The sequence below is a fragment of the Helicoverpa armigera genome, chromosome 9 (assembly GCF_030705265.1).
Source record: "Helicoverpa armigera isolate CAAS_96S chromosome 9, ASM3070526v1, whole genome shotgun sequence".
Taxonomy (NCBI): domain Eukaryota; kingdom Metazoa; phylum Arthropoda; class Insecta; order Lepidoptera; family Noctuidae; genus Helicoverpa; species Helicoverpa armigera.
In genome coordinates this window covers 8070795-8093721 of record NC_087128.1, presented here as the reverse complement: position 1 = coordinate 8093721, position 22927 = coordinate 8070795, and the positions used below count along the sequence as shown (strand labels likewise).

The window sequence follows — 22927 nt, the reverse complement described above, 5'->3', positions numbered from 1 at the left end:
CTGAGCACGAGGTCTCGGGTTCGATTCCCGAGTCGGGCCGAAATCGCTTTGTGGGTTTTAGAAGACTTTCACAAAGCAGCCCGGAGCCTGGAAACTGGTGATTGATACACCCGTGCATCGGAGAGCACGTAAATGTCGGTCCTGCGCCTGATCTCTTTCCGGTCGTGTCGGATTGCCGTCCCATCGGGTTATGAGAGTGAAGGAATAGTGAGTGCACCTGTGTCTGCGCAAATGCTCGTGCACTATAATATGTCCTGCGTAGTTGGCTAATCTCCTTACATGAGAACAGCCGCCGTAGCCGATAATCGGCTAGGAGGACATCATCACTATTTTCTACACATTTCAAGTCAACTCTCTCACATTTAATTAAATTCATTTTAAGCAATAATAAAACTGGCTTCTTAAAATAAAACTTAAACTATCATAAAAAACAGTTCCAGCGAAATAATTTCTCAATTCCACTAAAGGATCAAGTTTTCAAAGAGAATGTGTTATCTCAGTCGTTCTGACTAATGCTTTTTGAATCGTCGCTCCTCGGGATATCCAACTTTATAATCTTGATCCCAAACTTTTCGATGCGAAGCACAAACTGCAATTTCTCAAGTACCAAGTTTTATGATAAATTATCGATCGAGAAAGTTGAAAAAACAAGTTTCTACCTATTCGATGTAAGTGTGTAATTTCTTTAAATCTGATGGAGAATTACCATAGGAATACTTAAGTTAAAGTCCTTTATTAAGTGAAAAAGGAAAAAGGTGGATTTGTGTTCTTTTCAGTTCATTGAAATTCACTTGTTCCGAGTTGAGCGTAGAAAAGCACTTGAGGGATGAAAAAGGTTTGACTATTTTATTATTGACTAGTCTGCCCGCGGCGCTGTTTGCGGAAATTCTGTTATTCTTATGCCCGAGTAGATTAAATTTTGAATTTCCTCCGCTGTTGGAGACCTTGAACGTTGTTTAGATGCGCCTTTTATTTTATTTTGTTCTCTCTGCTCCGTAAAATTAAATCTGTTTACTTTTATCCTCTCGATAACTACTAAGTAATAATTTAGGTTAAACTCTCGTATTTCAAACTTCGTTGTTGTTTTTTACCTCGATGGTCGATGGTAAAATTGCTGGATAACCAAAGTAAACTTTATTTGTGTAAATACAGTCCTCAGAAAATATATAACTGATGCTTTTTATTTAACTTGAAAAGGTTTTACCTTTATTTAATCACGCGAGCAAAGATAGCAGGTAATAAACTTTTTGCAAACAAACAACAGAATCGAGTATTATCGATACTCAAAATATATATATTATCGAAACATAAAAAGCGAAACCAATTCATTTCAGTAGACTAATTAAGTTGAGATATTTTCTTTATTACACGATTTTTACGCACACAATGATTGTACAGTACATGAAAATATTCTTAATTAATCAATAAGACAAAAGATACTCTGATCGTATTTGATCCCTGCACACAAGACAGACAGAAAATCACTGCGCTTGCCAATTAGTACTAAAAAGTTTGCTCTGTCGAAATGCAGATGTCGCTAGTTACCTGTACCTACGTTTGTTCCTTTATCTCGAACAAGGTTTGGGTCAAGGATGTCTCAGGGATCACAAATATTGTCGTACTTGAGTTATTGCTCCAGATGCGAGTCGTCTCAGCGAGTTCGAGTGAAACGATGCTTGTTATTTCAGAATGGCGCTGGACCACTGAAATATTGCAATTCTTACAACAAATATCTTTCTTGTGAAACATATTTTCTCTTGTCCCGTGGGGGTATTAGAACTATTTGTAGTTGAGATCATTGATCGATCTATGTGAAACGATATGTTTGTGTAATTATTATAAGCAGTTTTCAATTGAGTGCCTACTTGAAACGGTTAGTATGAAAGTAGCCAGTATTCGTTTGTGTTACTACTCAAAAAATCTATTGTCTCGCTCGTGCGTATTCTGTTTTTGTGCTTAGTAATACCTACAAGTTTCGTATAACTTTATTTTTTTGACAAAACAATTCGACCTCCGTAAATAAATAAATAAATAATACAAATACAAGTAGTAAACATATATACTATATATTATCTAAACCCATTTATCACCTGCAGCAATCCGTTTAAATATTAAACACGTGCATATTCATCTGCATGCAATTATCTGAGCAAAGCGCGCCGCATGCAAGATTCTCAGCAAGATTGCCTATTTCAAAAAGGAAACAGAACTGAATACCTTACGTACATTATATATATGAAAATGCGGATTGCCTCTATACATATCATATAGTTCACACTAGCAAATATAAGAATTTCGTATAAAAGCAACCACATTTACCAAGTGCGGTAAGTATAGGAAGGTACGGTAAATTATATTCAAACAAAACACAAAATTCAATTTGTCCAATTTCCCTGAGTCTAAGCATAAAAACCTCCCCAGGGCGTTAAAATTCCGTCTCTGAAAAACATATTACAAACTGTACGATGGAAAAAACATTTCCCTTTTTCTCAAGCACAAAAGGAAAGCCGATTATCTGTACCTGTGTCTCGTGCGTTCTTGCCGATGTCATCGAAAACCACTTAAATATTTACATGTTATACACCGATCTACATATTATTACATTTTTGTATGCGAGAACCGGTAACCGAGTGGAAACTGCCTACGTTTCCACTTTGTTATCGCCTTTATCCAGAGAGCGTTGCAATTTAGACGTGTCACTGACATTTACACAAGTTCAACCTGTGTGGGTGTACGTACGTGCCTACGAACTCATATAGTACTTTTTGTAAAACGCTGCCGTGGCGCATCGAACAAATATGTTTTGCCAATATTACCTGAAAAAGCTCTTCATAGTAAGTATTGATTAAATGTCATTTCGTGTCTCGACACTCCAATCAATTGAAAAATTATGATTGAAAACGAGTTATCTCATCTGATTTCTAAAGAGGTGCTCGAATGACCACCAATAATTTAAAACACAACCCAAAACAAAGGTCTGCTTACTTTGAATCGTTTACGAAATTATTGACCCTCAATAATAGCCGACAGCCGATATGATTAAAACCTTATAACAATATTACAAACACTTTATAATTAAAACATGTTGCTAACCAGAAGTTGGTAAGGTAACGTAATATTTTTAATTCCCTTCGGCTTATCGGATTGTATAAACTCTCAAAATTTCCCAATTGGCAAAAATTTTTATAAAATAATTATGGCCGCCCCCGTTTTATTCAACTGGAATTTTTGTTGACTTAATTATTCGTTATACATTTTTTTATAGAGCAATTAATTTGTGAAGGAACTTTTTGCTCTGACCTAATATTTAAAATAGCTGAAGGTTGCCTACGCAAAAGTCGACTAACTACCATTTTCGTGATAATAGTACCGACAAACAATATTTTAAGCACTTCTAAGAAATACATACTAGTTATAAAAACTTGTGAAACGTGGTTTATTATGAATGTTCTCGTGGTTTTCTTTCTTGCCATATTTTAAAGGGGGTGCTACCAGTAAAATAGTTTGGTATAAAAGGCAGCGTCGGAAATTTAAGCCCAGCTTTCTTGTTAAATTATACTGGTTATCAAACCATAACTTTACCAGCTCTCATACTTCGGTAATTAAATGTTTATGAAAAAATTATAAAAGCGCCTATTATTCCGTAATTTATTAATTTATTCAACAGCGCTATATACTGGGTGTTTTATTCATTTTCATATTTTCCCGTGTAATAGTATCGACGTGCAGTCGTGAACTAAATTCAGTAGAAGCCTCGTTTTATAGCTACCGTACTTTATGGTAATAGGCGCAAACCTCCGGTTGTTCTGCCGTCGCTGCTCTGCTCACTTACGAATAACTTAGCTAAAATTTTATCGATATATTACAAGACCCTCTGCAATTACAAATCTTTGGATTGTTTTAAGCATTTCAGGAAATACGGTTGCCTAATGACAAATACTGCAACTCACGGAATCCATCAAGCCTTGTTAAAAATACATGAATGAATATTATCGCTTAATTTGAACCCTTTTTCTTTGATTAAAAAATATTGGTTCTACCATCGTTATCCCGAAATACCGATCGACTCATACGAAACATTCATAAGTGTGTCTTAAAGATTTCCTGTGCTTTGTGAAGCCAGCAGAAAAGGCAGAAGCCGGCTATTTATTGTACAAAGGTGTTCTCAATAGAGATACAACAGAGAGCGACCTTTCGGGCTCATTCAACGAACTCCCTGGCCTTTGCCGTACAATAGGTCGGATCTGAAGCCGTTGGTGGCGACACACGAAAGTTGCTTGTTAGTTATCACAATAGCCTGCTATACTTACGTACATGTTTATACATCAGTACATATCGGAAAGTTGGATGGTACGTTGTACAACTTTTGTCCCAATTAAAGAGTTGCGAGCGTGTAACTGCAGTTACGTGTGACGAATGCTTTTCACAATTAATGTTTAGTTTAAATGCTCCAAATGTTTCACGGCTTGCTAAATTGTTAGCTGCATTAGGATAAATTACTGCATAAAACCATTAACGTTTCGCCAGAATTTAATGCTAAAATAAAAACCTTCGTGGAAATACCACAGTTTATTTTAAAGACCTTCACCTTGGATTCAACGAATTACAGTTACAGTGACATGCAACGTGGGTCGCACGTCATCACACGTTAGTACTTACGTTTATTTCCTACGTCATGGTATAATTTGAACCTACCGTCATCCTTGTTACTTCACAAGTATGGAAATATTATTACCCATTCGTTCAAACACTCTTAAAAATTACCTTCAGAAGGACGGGCTTTGTTATTATAAAGCACCGTTTTAAAGCACTTGGCCTTAAAGTAAAATTGCGAGGAACGTAGCGCAATATTGCATATTATGGGAATAATGCACGCCGGTAATACCAACTTTAATGAAACGGCAGTTTAAAATTTACCATGGAATATTAAGTATTTAAACGCGAGGTCGAAAATGTGGCCTTTTAGCGGTGTGCTGGTACAGTCGCTCACTAAGTATCGTTTCTGTCAGTGAGTTTTATTGGCCTAGGCTGTTATTATTTAGCCATTATTGTGATTTTGTTGACAGAAAGTGTGTTTCTTTAGACACAATTTCTTTTTACAGGAAAATATAATATTCAGTGTTGTGAGAACGCAATAAAACAAAAGGCCAATAAATAAAATCGAAGCCTAAATTCTAATTTCATTTGAGGTGACCTTAATCGAATTTGCATAGCTCGTGAAACAAAAATTTAAATTGTTCAATAAAATGTAAAATTCATTTACGATATCCCCTGAATATTTCCATTGGTGATTGTGAAATTGAACTTTTTTGTGATCATGATTTTACCTGCGAACTTTTTACCGATTATGTCGATATCAAAGGATTTGTTTGAAAATTATTGTTTAGGGTCATTTTATCATTGGTATTTTAAATTATTGTGTTTATATGTAAGGTACCTCGCCGATGACATTTGAATGTTAATGTTACATACATGACTGAGAAAGGAAATTCGAGCATGTCGAGTCGAGATAACAGTGTGCAACCTGCAAAAAGACTTAATGCTTGTCAGTCCGGGAGGTAGAATTGTAACCTGGTGTGAATCAAACCTATTATCTCTTGGAACTTCGGCCTGTAATGAAAAGTAATTATTGTTAACGTTACATGAAGTAAAAATTCGAGGTGTTGAAACACCTTTAGATATTATAAAAAATCAAGCAACGGCGTTAACAGTTTCACACCAACATCGTTTCTGTGCAATGATTCCAAGAAAGAGAATTTCCACACTCAAAAGTAAATTATTTTAACATACATGCATACATGAAGCAGCGTATACGTATTTTCTTGCTTCAACCGAAATTGAAACAAGTACGTGAATAATATAACGGGTTTCTTCAATTGCCAAGTAATTTGTCATTTGACATGATGTTAAATCCGGAAGCTGTGAATTTAATTCTACAAATAAAACGTCTGACTCCCGTAAAAATTCAGAGTGGGTTACTTTATGTTGTACTCTAAAAGCCTGTTTTATGATTGGTCGTAAAAAAGCGAGCCTCCACGAGCCAATTTCGTTCTTTAATTAGGGTAACATTCTTGTTTAACACAGCACATTGGAGTAGCTATATACTCGATGTGGAGCATTGAGGTGTATCCCTCGGGCGATACTAGTGTACAGACGCTCATCACTAATGTATAATCACAATAGATCTCGAACGCTCATTACTGTTACTGTAGTGCTTGTATGCTAACAATACGCTTGGCATATAAATACAACACACAATGTACTTCTTTTAAAACAGTGTTCATTGAGCTTCTTGTCGGTTTTTCTCTATAAGAACAACTCCTTGAAACCTGTTAGGTATGGAGTATTTGAAATAAAAACCTTTGATTTTAAATTTAAATAAAGCATGGTTATAATTTGTCCACAAGAACACCAATTTCATTTTCTCCCTTAAATTCTAATTTAATAAAACGTAAGCCTCTTTCGAAGTGTCTTAAAACTAAGATGCCAGAAATTTTACCGTCTATCCGCGGAAATAATCCTCTTTGTCTTATTTTATTTCAACAAATGATCTAAGAAGGTCGGCTTTTGTTATTATTTTCTTTAAATATCGGCAACAAAGGTATTAGTATCGCGCCTTTGATGGATAATAGCTTGGCTTGGGAACAAACCTGAATAAAGGTGAGGTTTCCCTGCATTTTCCTGACCTCTTTACAGCGAGGTGCGCGTTGATTGTAGAAACTGATACTGATGACTTTGCTCATTAGTAAGCGCATGCTTTCACCTCGATATCTCCCAGGTATTGCTTCAATACGCTATTCGCTTGTTTTTGCTCCGTTGGGAATTAAATTTAGCAATCTGACCTAATAATATGAATAATCTGGGATTGGCCTTCATGTGGAAATAGTAAGGTGACGCGATCGTGGGCTCGTACGTTATTAATATATACGGCGGTGCATTGAAGCCTTGACCCGGCCTTCGGGCCCGCACCCCGCGTCCCGCACCCCGCACCCCACACACCGGCCCGCCCACAGATATAAACAAGTTTCACTAAAAATGCATTACATGCCGTTTGAACCCCGCACAGCCGGATAATTTCATTAAACCATCTCCCCTGTTGACCTTTCCGAAATGTGACTTATGTTGCCACAAAACCGACAGTATGACGCAACCCTTTGTTCGTACCTGGTTAGTTATGTTCACGCCTTTTTAGGTGTATGATATATAAATGGCCGACAATATGCATGTTTTAGCAAAACACAAAATAAAACTCTAATGAATAAAATACCGCAGAATTTTAAATGACTAAATTAAACGTTTAATAGTCACTAGCTAATAGTTTTTTTCTTCAATAAAAATTTAATTCTAGATTATTCGCTTATAATAAACAAATAAACACGCCTGCAAATACTATTATTTTCTTCATTCGCGCATAATTAAAAACATGTATTTTGAAATTGCTTTTATTTTACGCCTGAACAAAAATGTGTTTTTGTGGGCGCTATGAATTTTAATACAAGTCGTAACTCTCTCCTAAAATTCTACTTCCAATCTTTTTACTTTAATATTTTCGTTCGTCATTTGTTATTCAGCGTTCCTTGGAATAGCTTAGCTCCGTTATCGTCTATCTATCGAACTAGTTCACACATGGTTAAACTAGAATTCTATTGTTAAACTACTGATAGAATACCCGACCGTTAATGAACGAGAACTGGAACAATTATTGACTTGTGCGAATGTAAGTTCCTCAGTTTATCTATCTCATTTCCAATGTGTAGTTTTACATCATATGAGAGTGGAAAGTACTACCAAGCAGTATGAAAGTTTAACCGCAGTTTGATTTTATGCTCGTCAATATTTAATGAGCGATGTAATAGAACATACAACTTCTGCTCTACATTATAATGTAGTTTGAAAATTAATTGAAGTTAATAAGGAAAGTTATAATTTGGTACCTACATATTTTAAAATGTTATACACACTTGTAAGAAATATAATAAAGAAAACATTATCTAAATAAAACTACTTTTACGGATTTTATCGCGGTTATATTAATATTATTTAATCCCGACGTTTCGAATCCTTTACAGCGACTTTTCGGAGCTTTTTTATTTAAATGTCTAATATTCGCGTAAGTGTCAGAAATCAAAACATTATCTGTAGCTAGGAATAGATGAGCAAACCAGTTCATGGATATGCTCGCCTTACCTGTTTTTATTGCAATTATTGGGACCCAATACAAAATTCTACCGAGCTCCCTAACTTTAAAATACTTACTAAAGTTTTCAGTACACCTATATCCTAAAAGGGCGTATCCATAAACGATGCACTTAACAAGGTCACGCTAGCCTATGATAGTATTATAGCTATATAGTATTAACAGTTACTCACACATATGCACACTGCCCAACCCCACATTCACCTTACGATTAAGAGAGTGATGGAGTGTTTAGTACCCCCACGCCACTCCAGCGTATTTGAGCCGATAACCTCATTTATTTATGAACCACAAGCTTTTGCTTATGCTTAAAAAGTTGCCTCTTTAGTAAGCTTCGTTACTGCAAAGTTTCATCAAAATCCTTTCACTCGTTTGTGCGTGAAGGACACAAACAGACACACTTATAAACTTACTTGTGTGTATGTTTAGGTACAAGCCAGTTACTAAAACAAAGGCTAAATATTTCCCTGTATTTAAGAACAAAAGCTGCGTATTAAGTGCGTATAAAATAACCCTGTGCTCTGTAATTACGACGGTGAAAATTGTAGAGTATGCTCAAAATAGTTTTGGTTCTCCGCTTACAAATAGGGCTCGAACCATTCAGCTTTGTGACACGAATTCAATCTCGGCTGTTGGCTTCGGTATTTTTAGATTTCATTGAATTATTTTGTTGGGGATGGTATAAAAAGATTATTCATACTAATCATAGATGAGTACAAAAATAAATTGTTCAAAGATAAATTAAAGTATCTTATGTTTCTGCGCAGGATTTTTTATTGAAACTTTGTGATATACGTATTTGTCTATGAATTGTAAGCATCAGATCTTTTACACGTGTAAGCAATGTAAACATGCTGATAAGCTAAAACGTGTTCGTGAAGACCTGGGATTCGTGAAGACCTTTTATTACTATTAATATCCTTATTTGATACATAGACTCCTTAAGCAATTAATAAATTAGATAATAAGTGCCTAGTTATAAGTTGAATACTCTATCTATACATAGTCTAAACAAGCAAGACTTTAAGTAGGCAAAATTTCCACGTGTAGCGACTACACCCACGTTAAAATTTAACAACGAATAACTTCTTAAAGTTTCTAGATAACAGTGAACTAATAAAATATTCCAATCTTATCTATTATTCCTGCGCGGCTTCGGCCATACGTATTCCATGTTGAAGAGGTGATTCCAACCGAAATATACCCCCGTTCTTAAGATTTAGACCGCCTTGCAATCCGGGCTACGTCGCAGCACCACAAAGGTGAAAACGTGTAAAATGAACTTATTTTACCTGCGACTCGTAAACCGCACAATGTACGGTTGGCCGTTTCGTGTGGCCCGCCGTGAATTTGGAAGCAACTGTGATTTCCTGACCACCTACATTCGTGTGCTCCGTGTTCTTTGTACAACTTAAATGCTAATTTATAAATACTGAGAGGAATTATGTAATTTTCACTTGGTCCGTTTGTTGTTACAGGTGTAGGAGGCGCTGGAAAGGTCATGTAATATGGTATGTCATTACTAACTTAAGCTTCATTACACGGTTAGATATTTATTGTTGCGTTAAGTTTATTATGAACCATTTGCTTCGTGTTATTGCGTGTTTATTTTAGACACGTAATGCTGAATTGTTTGACGCACAATGTTATGGATAAACTAATTAAACTGGCGAGGTGTGCAGCTAAATATTTATTAGTTTTTAGTTCAATTTTAGTACAGAATTGTTATATTTTTGTACGTTAAAACGATACATATACTTACTTACGTAATAAAAAGAAAGAGTAGATCGATAAGACATTGTAACTGGCCAACTCGGTTCAAAATGATTACTTTTGGCTATACATTCAAACTTTCCGCACTTGTAAAATGTAGGTACGTTTATACAAATGCTTATATACTTTGTTACAGATCAAACCTAATATCTTCACAAAAAGAAAATGAGAAACAGCCTGCGGGCTTATAAATTGAAAAGCTAATACTGTGATTCTGGCAAATGGCTTGTAAGTTAGAAATGACGTAGAATATAGTGGTGACGATGTGTTAGAGTATTATGGGAGCCGCATGGAGTCGCGTGCGCAGATGAGTCACACACTGCCGACCAAGCATCGCCCTGAGGCAACTTACAGGAGTTGCTCGCAGTCTCTGCCGCTCGATATTCTGTAAGTATACATCACTATCACTACTGTGCCTTATAATGTAAAGATGTGCAACTGTTAAGCTAGTCGGAATTTGAATAAGCATACACCTCATTAAAGCATGCATCTAGAACTTGGGTCTTCAAGCCATGTGGTAGAACATGATAAAAATATTCACATACATATAGTTTATTGCAGTCCATAATATACAGTAAATAAATTATTATCAGTAATTGTTTTCGCACATCATCGACTATTTTGTTTTGTTTACTGAATTTAACTGCGTTGTTTTATCTTAGTTTGTTGACCTTGTTTACAAAAGCGATTTGGGAAAACACCGAGGTGAAATATAAGACGAACATCTAATTTGCTAATTTGCATTACACTGTCGACGGTAATTAATGAGACAAGACTGAAGACTGAATTTAGTCTTACATCTAAAAAAATAAATTCTTATTTTTCCAACAAAATTGGTTAGATGGACACAAATGAAAAGAGGTAATATTGTTAAAAGCCAATATTTATCTTTCAATACAATAAATATTGGGTACAATTCAGACTCAAGGATTTCGTCAACCCACGCGCCTGAGTGGGAGTGAACAATGATATTTTGTGAATGAACATAACCCCCCCACATACGTATGTAGATAAATGAAATAAACATGTTGCGTAGGTACAAAAGTTGCGATACAAGGCAATTATTTGCTTTGTTTAGTTCGAATAATGACATCGTGTGACACCTATCGATAAAATTGTTTGTTTAAATTAAATTTGTTGGCACATACTACGTATTACACATGTTTTGTCAGTGTAGTGGTTGCATATGTTAGTGCAAAATCCGTTGTTTAATTTAGAGAGGAGGTTAGAAGATAATAACACATTATATTCTAAGGATTTATATTAAAAGATCTAGTTTCTTTCCTGGCAGCAAATATGTGGTTGTTTTATAGCCCTTGTCTTTAGATGGGATTTAAAGTAAACAGAAGCGAAGTGTAAATGCATTTTACACAAATGCACACACTTTGAGCTAAATATCACGTCGTATTATACAAATCACATTCAACAATGTCTCTGTATTTCAGTGATAGAAAGTTTTTATTGGATTTTTTATGGCACTCGTAAAAAGTTCTTTTTAATACAAAGTATTCTCAATGATAACAGGTTACGATGTTAAGTCCCGAAATCAAAAGTTTAACTCGTGATAACTGCATGTTTTAAATATGTAGAATAATCTAGATTTTATCAACTTATTTGAGTTACCTATAATTTATTTTGATAACTTTCAATCAATAGATTAATTTATTTTCAGTTTCACCGATAAGTGAGCTGCACCCTAAATTGTTAACCGGTCAAAAGTACGTTTGAGTAAAGACGTCCCGACCTCACCAATCTGTTCGGTGTCTAATCTAGCAAACTGTGACCAGGGGTCGGACCATGATAAATTTGTTATCAGTGATTTGAAGCCAAAATTAAAGAAACAGGGTTTAAGTAATTACTGCATTGACACAATTCATGATAAAACTCTTTTTAATGTTATTGTTTATTTGACTTGTGCAAAATGATACTATTTTAAATTAAATCTAATAGATTTCATTATCACGCCATTCAGTAATGGGCTGCGGAATAGTTCGAATGAGTTACCGCTGCTCTTATACATAACGGGTTTTAATCAGAGTCTGACACTTCTTCACGTTGCTAACCTACAGCGGGAAGGGTCATTTGATGATTTCCCATAAAAAAAGCCAGGCATTAATTCATATTTTGTGTAATTTTTCAAACTATAGTATTACTCATTTTATTTTAATACTCAATCCTTCTCCGTATGAAAGGAGCAGTGGGACGATAAAAGGCTGTAAAAAAATTATTATTAAAACTAGTGTTGTACACAGATGGTTGCCGCGGTCGTCGTTCCGGCCGGCGGAGGGCGAGCTGGCAGACTGTGTGCTGGTGGTGGGCGTGTCGCGGCCCAAGCTCGCGGCCGCCCTGCTGTCCGTCACGCTGCTGTCGCTGTTCCTCACCTTCCACGTGCTCTATGACAGCGCGCTTTACAGCATACAGGTAGGAACTCCCTCCACCTTCCTTCCTTAAAATTGCTATCACGCCCCTCCCGTCGGGGGCCGGGAGAGGGGTATGTGGGACTCTCCGATATAAACGTTCCCTGTATACACACTAAACAGGCCCAGCGGCACTCCGACCTCGCCTGAGTGGAGGAGGTCTGGGAATCTATGGCGTCCAGTCCCCCACCGGCGATTGCTCGCCTAACCTTCCAATGCTCAGCGTTACACGGGCCGAAACGTGAGAAGGCTAAGGACATCCAACTCTCTTGGCAATCTGTGTTGATTCCGTTAGCAGGCGCTTCTTGATCTCTAGAAATGAGCCATGGTACTTAATACAGGTAGGAAATGTCAATTTTGAATACAGCCGTCGTATGTGAGGTAGGATTCGGAGACGGGTAGAGAGTACATATTTCCTTGGTGTGCGAAGGAGTTCCAAAGAGTCCGATACTGATTCGCCTCCACTCCATATGCGACTTGACCTTTGGTCTATGCCGTCACGATTTAGAAACTAATTAAACCACAAAAGTATAAAATTTTATATTATTTAAAAAAATAATGTCAGCTAAACTCATACACGTCTCACTGGCTACAACGGCCTTGACACCAGCCATACTGCAGTGACTATAAACATATAAATTGCTCTTTTGCACGATACACACATTTTTTCAGCTCATTGTGTTTGTAAAACTTTAAACAGTTTTCACATAACACCTTTTCATATCACACTCGTATCGCTCGGCGATTTTTAACGCACGTCCCAGCGATAAAAATCGTATTTTATTTTATACGGAGTAACGCAAATATAGCCACGGTATTTTTATATACGTATTGTGTACACTGGAAAAGCATTAGGGTTGTACAAATATTTTACTAGCCCACGCGCGCTTTGTAAAAAAAATCGGAAAGCGATAAATGAATAATTTATTCATGTAGTTTACGTTAGTTATGGGTTACAAACGTGACTGACGAACAAAGACGACTGACGAACTTTTTTGGACAAACTTTATTAGAAATTTTATTTTATCCACGTAATCTTAAAAAAAAACAGTACTTTCTTTGTTCCTCCTATCTACACTCTACCACATGGGATTTAAGCATAATGTAGTAGGTACTCACTGTAAGTGCACATAGGAAACAAGAGAGACATTACATTATATACGTTCACAACACACCATGTACCCGATAGGATCTACCTCATACCGTATTACAGTGCGGCCCACTGTAAGCCCGTAACGTCTACTATAAATTGTACGAAGAACGCGCTTAGTGTATCGAACTTAGTAAGCTCGGGTCGGACCATGGAGAACAAAATGACCAGTGGAGATGTCATAACGCAAACTCTCTTAAGAAAGCGGTGAGTAACTAGCACTACCCTTACACGCCTTTTATGGACCCCGCCGATTATTTTCAATAAAATCACCAATCTATCTAGACTAATCTTTGATACATTAGTTTTGATTGGACAAGGAATCCGAACGTCTCGTTAGTTCTAGTTACTGTGATCGTTTTGGCTACTTTGACCTACCTTCCTTATGGCATCTCTGCTATCGTTTCTTCCTCCATACCTCGAACGAACCCTTTCGGGTAAGCGGCTTATTTTACTCAAGCCGCCTTGACTTCCGCCATGCGTGGCTCGCCGTGCCTCGAGGCGTGGTAGCCAAGCCCATGGGCACCTCTACTGACCCCATAAACTGTTTTACAGAAGGCACAACGCCCACTAAACACTTAGACCAAAAGTACTAGAAAAGATATGGAATTTGTGCATGCTATTTCCGTTTTTAAATTAATGTTTATAATTACTATTACATTGAAAAACAAGACAGTCTCTCTCATTCATTTACGTCAGTTCTAGAGCCATTTTTAGAATCACCAAATATATTCTAATAATATGTAAAATTCTAATATTTATAAAAATAACCACGTATTTCAGCTTCATTCAATATTTATCGAGCGTCAAATCGGTGAAAAGTCAACGAACTTTTTGTACTGTAGTTCTTTTGAATTTATTGGGGTTGATGGTAATTACATAAATCATTGTACACGTACCATGTTTAAGTACCATTTAGCATTTTATGTCGTTTAACTATGGTATTGATATTTAAAGGCTGTTCCCAATATTCAATCCGTTGTTTTGCTTACTCTCTTATAAATTGATATGATTTTGACATTACTACTACATACATTACACTACATTACTACAACGTATGCAGGCGGAACGCAGAGCTTACATCCCACAACGCAGGGAATACTAGTGTGGGATCTAGGGCCTCAACTATTGTAAAAAATTAGTTCGACAATAAATATCTTTTTCATTTTTTTATTACTTGTGCTGGGCTAATGAAAAAATCCTATCTTTAGCAATCAAATCAACAGATAGATAGAATATGGCAAACCTTATTCGTGGTCAAGTTTCCCTATAAAGTTGGTCTTCTGTATCTACGCATTTGTTTGGGACTCGTAATCATAATTAATGTTGTGAACCGTTCGCCGCAGATAACATACCACGGGCCTTTTTATGACACCCTTGTTTTACAACGTTACCGAGTTTTACGACATCAACAAGTAGGTGGAAGTAACGATTACGTACTACAGATACATAGCTTCGAGTATATAGCCTTGGGCCTCAATGCCGGAAGGGAGCGTGACAAATTTTTATCATGCGGTTTTAAGGAAAATGTAACCAAGTTGGTGTACGTTTTTACTCTCTGCAATACGATACGCGATAAAGCATGGACTTAAATGAATGTCCGGAGCTTTTGTTCTGTCCCGTAATATTTCATTCGGCCTTTTAATTTCCTTCTCACAATTAGTAACTTCAAAGATAACTAGGTATATCGAATTACTCGACTTCAAAGCAACGATTCAACACTAATGATTAACTAACTAATAATTCATCAAAGGAATTAATAAATCAGTTTCAATTACGCAGACAAAGTGGAACTATTATCAATAATTAGACGTATACTTGCTACACATTGGCTGACATTTGAATCCTGTCCGTTTATCTGTGACGTCACAAAATCGTGACGTAATAGGAGTGGAACAGCCTATCTATCACTTCCAATGACACGAGTAAATTAGCTCTGCTATCAAAATTGAGCGGCCCGGAATTAAACTGTATTGAGAATTTGTATTTTTTGACATATTTTTTGTGTACGATCGCGTTGGGAGTTGCTTTTGTGAGCAGAAAGGTAATTTCATTGTGTCAAAATAAGTAAAAGAAATAAAAACTTACAAAATTACTCGACGATCCTAAAAAATGCCATCCAATTCTAAACCAATCCAATTTTAAAACTTGCCATCTCCTTACCATATAAACTTTTAAAGCCATCAAAACTGTAAAGCATTAGATGTGGTTATCTTTCCTCTACGTAACCCACAGTCATGAATAACATACTTTTTTTCGAGAAAATGATTCACAAATCAAAATCAACATTAACCAACCATTTTGGTTTACAAATCTATGCTCAAATGAACCAGTGACAGACAAGCAAGCTAGCAAGGGAAACACGGGTATCACATAATTGAATCACCTTATTCAGGTGTCCAATATACGTAGGCTTGTTAGTTCAGTGGCGTAGCGTTCGTAACTATACAAGTAGTGGATTGTCCGTTTGTGTCAGTCTGGTAGTGTGAAAGTTGTGTTTTGAAGTTGTAACGTCATAATATATGTACTTCATGGAGAAGTATGGGTCTGGTTAGCTGTAAAGGTATCCCAATATTTTACTATATAGATAGCTTCCGCCAGCCGTTGTACAAGCTTATCGTGGTAATTATTACATGCGCTCGGATAAAAAATCTCCTTCAGTAAAGGGGCTATCTTACTATAAAAATTTTTTTCAAATGATACCAGTATTTCCTGAAATTAATGCGTTGAAAACAAACACACTCTACAGAGTTTTAATATTAGCACAGTGTCACCCGATCTCTAAATCATTAATCAGTAACCTGTTTCATGGAAGGCATACGACGGCACTTTTCAAATGTCGTTCCTAAAAACCGCCGCAAATAACGTGCCTGTTATTGGCAGTCTCGCGGTTCACATAATTCTTTCATAAGCCAAAATAAAAATGTATGCAAATAATTCACAAAATATGGAAAGGGTAACGCAGAGTTCATTGCCTTTTCGTCTATACGGTAATGGGATTTCGGAACGAGGAATCTTGATATTTTTTAAAGCCGTGTATTTTTTGATCGCCGGCGATAAGCTACGAAAGTTGTTACTGCGTAGGCGTCGCGATATCATCTTAGACCATTCAACCAAAGGACTTCGCTTATATTATTCTTATTTTCTTTTGAAATGCAAAATGGGATATTTTAGATGTCGAAGAATTCTTTGTGTTTATTATGATACAAAATATAGGTTTATGAGTGGGTAACAATGCCATAGTATTATCTGACAACTTCTTATTCAATGACTTACTTGGTATCAACCCTGTGTAATAACTTTTTTCTATTAGTACCTAGTTTTAGCTATGCATTTACTATATTAGATTCTCATGGCCCTAATACACGAACAGGCGGCGAGCATGGCATCAGCCGCCAGCGAAGGGCGTAAGATCCTGCAGAGCCAAGAGAGCAACACCAGAACTATCAACCACCCGATGGCACTGCGCAAGCGGTTACGACCTCCCAGGCAACCTAGACCGGCACGCAGACTCCCACAGGTAACATGAGAGGTTCTTCTGTTTCTATTGTTTTAAGGGGTAACTTAGAGCCTAAGGTCTGAAACTGCTTCAGGCGGGCGCGGTTTTACACAAAAGTTCTCTCGCAACAAAACCTCTCCCGTGCTTCAGGCCTAACTACCAGTTTATTATTGTACTATAGCTTAAGGTATTATGCTGTACCTATTTTGCAAAAAGATGAAATCTTTTCGAGGCTGTACGAGCCTCGCTATATTAAATTAAGAGATCTTGAAATAGGTCCCGAGATTTCATATTATATTCTAATGAATTTGTGATAAACTTTTGACCGCCATGCCATAAGCTATCAGAATAATCAATTAACTAAACAATTTCTACGCAAACTAATTAAAACATTAAACAAATTATTAATTTAATATCACATTTTAATGATTTGTAAAATAATAATGAATGCCTAACACGTTTACGCAAATACTAAGTAATTAGTAACTCATTAACATTATTCTGTTAATGATTACATTATGAGTTGCATTTTAGCAAAATTGCCTATTTAATTATTACAAAATCAGCACTACGTTTGTAATGTTTTAAATAAATAAGTGGTTTGATCCATTATGATTATTATTGGTACATGAAGGCTAATAAAAACTTCAATTATTGATCTTCCCTGTGGAGTGAAAACGAACATTCCCTGGGGTTGTCTAGCTCACTATAACTATCAGATGGATAGATTGGAGTGATGGATACGATAGTTAATTGATTTATTATCGCCTATTATTGTTCCTGTCATTTTATATTAGCAAAATATACAGAAAACAACTAAATTAAATTATTTAGTTGACAGTAGTAATAACTTGATGTTTCTGACAAATTCAATCACGAAAATTGTTTTGAAATACGACCTTAGTATTCTTACAATCCAATGTTTCTAATAATTTATTCGGCAATATTTTAAGGTAAGTAGGTTGTCTCCGAAACACTATTAAGTGATTAAAGGTCCGTTTTGAATTCTTGCTGCCGTATCTGACAGCGACTGCATGTGTTGCTGCCGCTTCGATCCAAAAACGTCTCATGTAAATACATACAAATCAGTAGTGCAGCTGCGACCGACTTCATGCAGTCGCGGCATGTGCGGTGGCAGTTGCAGATGGCAGCAATTCAAAACGCTCCTAGTATGAAAAACATCGGCTCCGTACTGTAACCAAAATCTTGTTACAGGCTCTTATAATAGGCGTCAGAAAATGCGGCACCCGAGCGCTACTAGAGATGCTGTACCTACATCCGATGGTACAAAAAGCATCTGGTGAAGTCCACTTCTTCGATCGAGATGAGAACTACGCACTAGGCTTGGAGTGGTACCGGAGTAAAATGCCATTGTCATTCAAAGGGCAGATCACGATAGAGAAGAGCCCCAGTTACTTTGTTACTCCGGAGGTAAGAATATTAAACATTTTGATCTAAAGCCGGCTTATCACTATGGTGTAGCAAATTATTGAAGTTGAGTCCCAAAGTCTGTCTTCATACTTTCTATAAAATACACACTTATTGAATTTTATATAACGGTCTTACTGCGAATTACAGTAATCGATCCATAAATTGTCTTGCAATTGACATTACTAGCATTTGAGATTAGCTTCATATAAATAAATTATAATGTACATGTAATAATATAATTTGCAGTTAGTGAAGATGGGGCTTTAAATCCATCGAAATACACCTTCAAACATATTTTCTTCTTTATAATAAAGGTACCAGAACGCGTCAGAGCCATGAACTCCTCAGTGCGTCTCCTACTCATAGTCCGGGAGCCAGTGACGCGCGCGATATCCGACTACACGCAACTGCGCAGCCGCGCCACACCGTCGGCGCCCGCGCATCCTCAGATCGCTGCCCACCCGGTACCTGACGCCGCCAAGCCTTTCGAACATCTGGCTATCTCACCTGATGGATCGATTAATATCGCTTACAGGTACGTAACGTCATATTTTTTTCAAAAGTTTCCGGGAATGGGTATATAATAATATTTTTAGATTATGTAAATAATTACATTGTGTAAATAGTAATGTCTCAAATGATGACCCAAGAATATTTCTACTATTTATCATCACTTCTGCTTCTGATCTTAGCCCGATGCATGACTAATAGAAAAACCTTTACGCCTTAGGGTGATTCACGCTACCCCGACCGGACCGTGCCCCAGCCGGGGCGTAGCGTGAATCATCCGACTACACTTGATTCTTCAAAGTATCTCATAGAGTATCTTTCCCTCAGGCCAATAGCTATTTCGCTGTACCACGCGTACCTCCACCGGTGGCTGGAAGTGTTTCCTCGAGAACAAATCCTTGTGGTCAACGGAGACCTGCTCATTGAAGACCCGGTGCCGCAGCTCAGGCGCATTGAGAAGTTCCTAGGACTTGAGCATAAGATTGGTAAGTTTTGTGATGCGATAGAATTTTCTTGTATGCTTATTGATAGGTCTAATCGATAATGAATAATCGATATTTAAAGGGTCAAGGCTTAATGCATAGAAAAGTCTAGATATTAGGAATAAATAAATTAGGAATAAATAAAATAGTTTAAGAACTCATCCAAGTTTTCAATGTTCCGATATCTTTCCAAACAGGAAGAAAGAATTTCTACTTCAACGAAACCAAAGGCTTTTATTGCCTAAGAAACGACACCACAGACAAATGCCTTCGGGAAACGAAAGGTCGTAAGCACCCTCGCGTCGATCCTGCTGTCGTCACCAAGCTTAGGAAGTTCTTCATCCAGCATAACCAGAGGTTTTACGACCTCATTGGTGAAGACCTGGGCTGGCCAGAAGATTAAGAAGAGAGTTAGAATAAGGGTCATCACCCCTATGTGATGACCACACTACTTTGTTGTGATCAACATATCAAATACATATCATGATACATATCACTAGTCAGTAAATTTTTTAAAGTCGTTTATGTATACATAATAGCGTAACATAGAATAAGAAACCCGAAGAGATAATTTATTTATATCTAGCAATTTTTATTATATTAGACATTTTACATTTTAATCTAGGCAATTTATTTAATTGATTTTGTTTCGGTCGTTCGTAATTCTAATATAAGTTTGAATGAAAGGAACGTCTAAAGAAAGGGAACAACTTGAAATTATGGTTATGTGGTGTTTAATTTACATCTTTCGGTATTTAACCTCGGGACACGCTAATTTCATGCACAATAATTACTTTTCTTTTATAATACAGGAATAACTTGAATAAACTCTCGCTTACAAACTCCGAACATACAAATATATTTAATATCATTAATCTAAATTTTATAAAATCAGTAGAGCATCTTAAAAAAATATTCGCCGAGTCCTAAGGTTAGATCTTCTAAGATTTTAAAATCATTATTATTTCATAAACAAATTCTGAATAGATTTTCCACAGGCATCTTTAAAGCACTGATTTGATAGACCGACCCACTGAAACCCTGAGCAATATATTTTTATATATAATTAAGTATTGTATTAATTATACAGCGTTTATTATACAGAATGTGAATTTTTTAATATTTGTGATAATTTCATTTGTTAGAATTAATGAATTTTATATAGGTGTAAGTATGAACTAAATGTAACTGAACTATATAATATTACGTTCAAAGTGAATGAGTGTTGTACATTTTCGCTTAATACTTTAGGTGTCGTATTTTGGTCGTGCGTTGTCCTAAATGTGTTTCATTTATTAGTGAATGTGATTTTTCCAAATCTTAGATACTTAATCTATTCAAATAAATAAACTTCAGCAAAGAAATTTAATCGTAGTCGAAATATTAAAGTGTTTTGTGTACACTGGTATACATGGTGTATAAAATACGATCAAAATATTCTACAGCATTGTGTGTGTATAGCTTGTAGTGGTCATGATCTTTGGTGTATTTTCATTTACGCCATAGAATTAAACGCAGACTCTAATTTATTTACAAGTTTTGGAGAGATATAAATTCGACGCGGGTTTTAGAAGTATTCTATTTAAGTGTAACGTCCAAGACTGAAGAGTTAGTTGAATAAGTCTAAGTAATACCTATTTAGCATAAAATGTCCATAGGTAATACGCGAGACGGCGAGCCCTGAACACAGCTTTTTAAAGCTTTGAGTATCTTGTAATATATGAAACACCAGCACCCCAATTAAGTTAATACGGATATCCAACTGACACGCCTGCCCCGAGGGATTTAACACACATTGCTGGGTATGTAGGTACGTTTATCTTATTGAAGTTGCAACTACGCATGTATTAAATACCCGAAATTATAGGTATCGCAATTGAAATGGAAAGGTATTGAGTTACACAATAACGGGGCAGGTTTATGTCTGAAATGATACCAGATTCAACTAATTATGTCCACATTATAGGAGTAATATTGTCCTATTTGTGAAATTTATTCGGTGATTATAGGCAATTTAAAATGAAAATTATCTTTATTATACAAACCCTTTACAACTTGAAAGTCGATCTATATGTATAACCAAAAATGTATACAGTTACCAAAATTTTACGAACTTGTCATTTTGCTATGTATTTTATATTGAGTAGGAATGAAGCAAAGTATTTTACTATACTACATTTACCAAGCCTTAAGTTATACATATCTCGATAAATTAATGCTTGATCACCATCGACCGTAGCATCGTAGACAGCTACGCCGTAGCACTATAATGATGCGTAGCAACTTAAATATCCTTGATTCGCGCAGTATAATCGCAAAAATAGAACTATGACTAAAATAAATAAATGAGATCTGAATATATGTATCAGAATATGTTCAAGATACCCACACCATTTATCAAAGAATACCACGCGCTATTGCATTAGGGTCAAACACAAAAAGAAACGTACATAATATAAAATGGTGTCAATAATAAAACATCATTGATTCAAACAGTTTAATAAATAAACTATCGATGAACCATTTCGATAAAAAATAATGCCAGAGCACTTTAACGGATACATTACTTCAAATGAGAATACACGTGATAAACATCTCATACACATACGATTCCAATTGTATTCAATAAAAAATATATCGTAGCTACGACTTTTACAAAAACGTGTTCGAAACGTATTTACAAGAAAAATATTTTTGGTGTTTTTACCTACTTTTAAATGTCACGTCTGAGTGTTTCATATCTTGTCGGGAGATACTTGATCTTTGGCAGGCGACCACCTACCCGCAACGTTGAGTCGGATCGAAGCGAAACGGTGCAAGGGTGAAATTATTTTTAAGTAGAATATTTGCTTCCAAAATCCAGAATCAACGAATATTGTATGTTTTTATTGTCCCTTTTATTGGCGCATTTACGATGATATTCGTGATGATTTTTCAGTAACCTATTAAAAATTAAATGTAATATATTTACAAGGGAATTATAAAAGCACTTGCTGCGTATTTTATTGCAGGTTGTCGGAATTACTTCAAGTACAGTTTTGTAAAAAAATATATAAACTTTCTCAGACTGTCTTAAAATAATACGGAAACATACAAATATATTCATGTAATTAGGTAGATCAATTCACTTCAAACATCCATATAAAATTTGTCAATTTATTTTCGCTCACAACTGTACTTGAAGAATTCCAACGAGTTGCATAAAACAAGAATATCAAACATATCAAAAATTTCAATAATATATAGTTAAGTTTAAATGTAAGATCTATATTAAGTTAATCTTTTAATTAAATAAGAATCTTTATTGTTTAGGTAATTCACTAGTTGTTAGATAACTTTAATCACTGTTAAATGTTGTGCACGTTCATAAGATGTAGTTAAAGTTTTGATTAGGGCAATAATTTTTATAGTTATTTAATGAAAATTACTCTAAAGAATATTATTTATATTACTACAAATTGTTAACTA

General features: G+C 35.9%; 1 protein-coding gene across 1 annotated transcript; it reads left to right on the top strand.

Moving 5' to 3' along the window:
• The first annotated feature begins 10111 nt into the window (after nucleotides 1-10111).
• Nucleotides 10112-21529, top strand: LOC110369990 (heparan sulfate glucosamine 3-O-sulfotransferase 1). Its single transcript, XM_021325674.3, has 7 exons — nucleotides 10112-10357; nucleotides 12223-12391; nucleotides 16911-17057; nucleotides 18252-18467; nucleotides 18782-19002; nucleotides 19305-19462; nucleotides 19657-21529. Exons 1-7 carry the CDS (start codon nucleotides 10260-10262, stop codon nucleotides 19860-19862), a joined length of 1215 nt encoding a protein of 404 aa, XP_021181349.1. The 5' UTR covers nucleotides 10112-10259; the 3' UTR covers nucleotides 19863-21529.
• The last annotated feature ends 1398 nt before the right edge of the window (nucleotides 21530-22927 follow it).

Excerpts from the sequence above, each read along its gene's own strand:
- LOC110369990 (XM_021325674.3), top strand. The coding sequence starts at position 10,260 with ATGGAGTCGCGTGCGCAGATGAGTCACACACTGCCGACCAAGCATCGC. Across the intron at positions 12,392-16,910 it reads GCGCGCTTTACAGCATACAG|GCGGCGAGCATGGCATCAGC; the intron begins GTAGGAACTCCC and ends ATACACGAACAG. Across the intron at positions 19,463-19,656 it reads AGGACTTGAGCATAAGATTG|GAAGAAAGAATTTCTACTTC; the intron begins GTAAGTTTTGTG and ends CTTTCCAAACAG.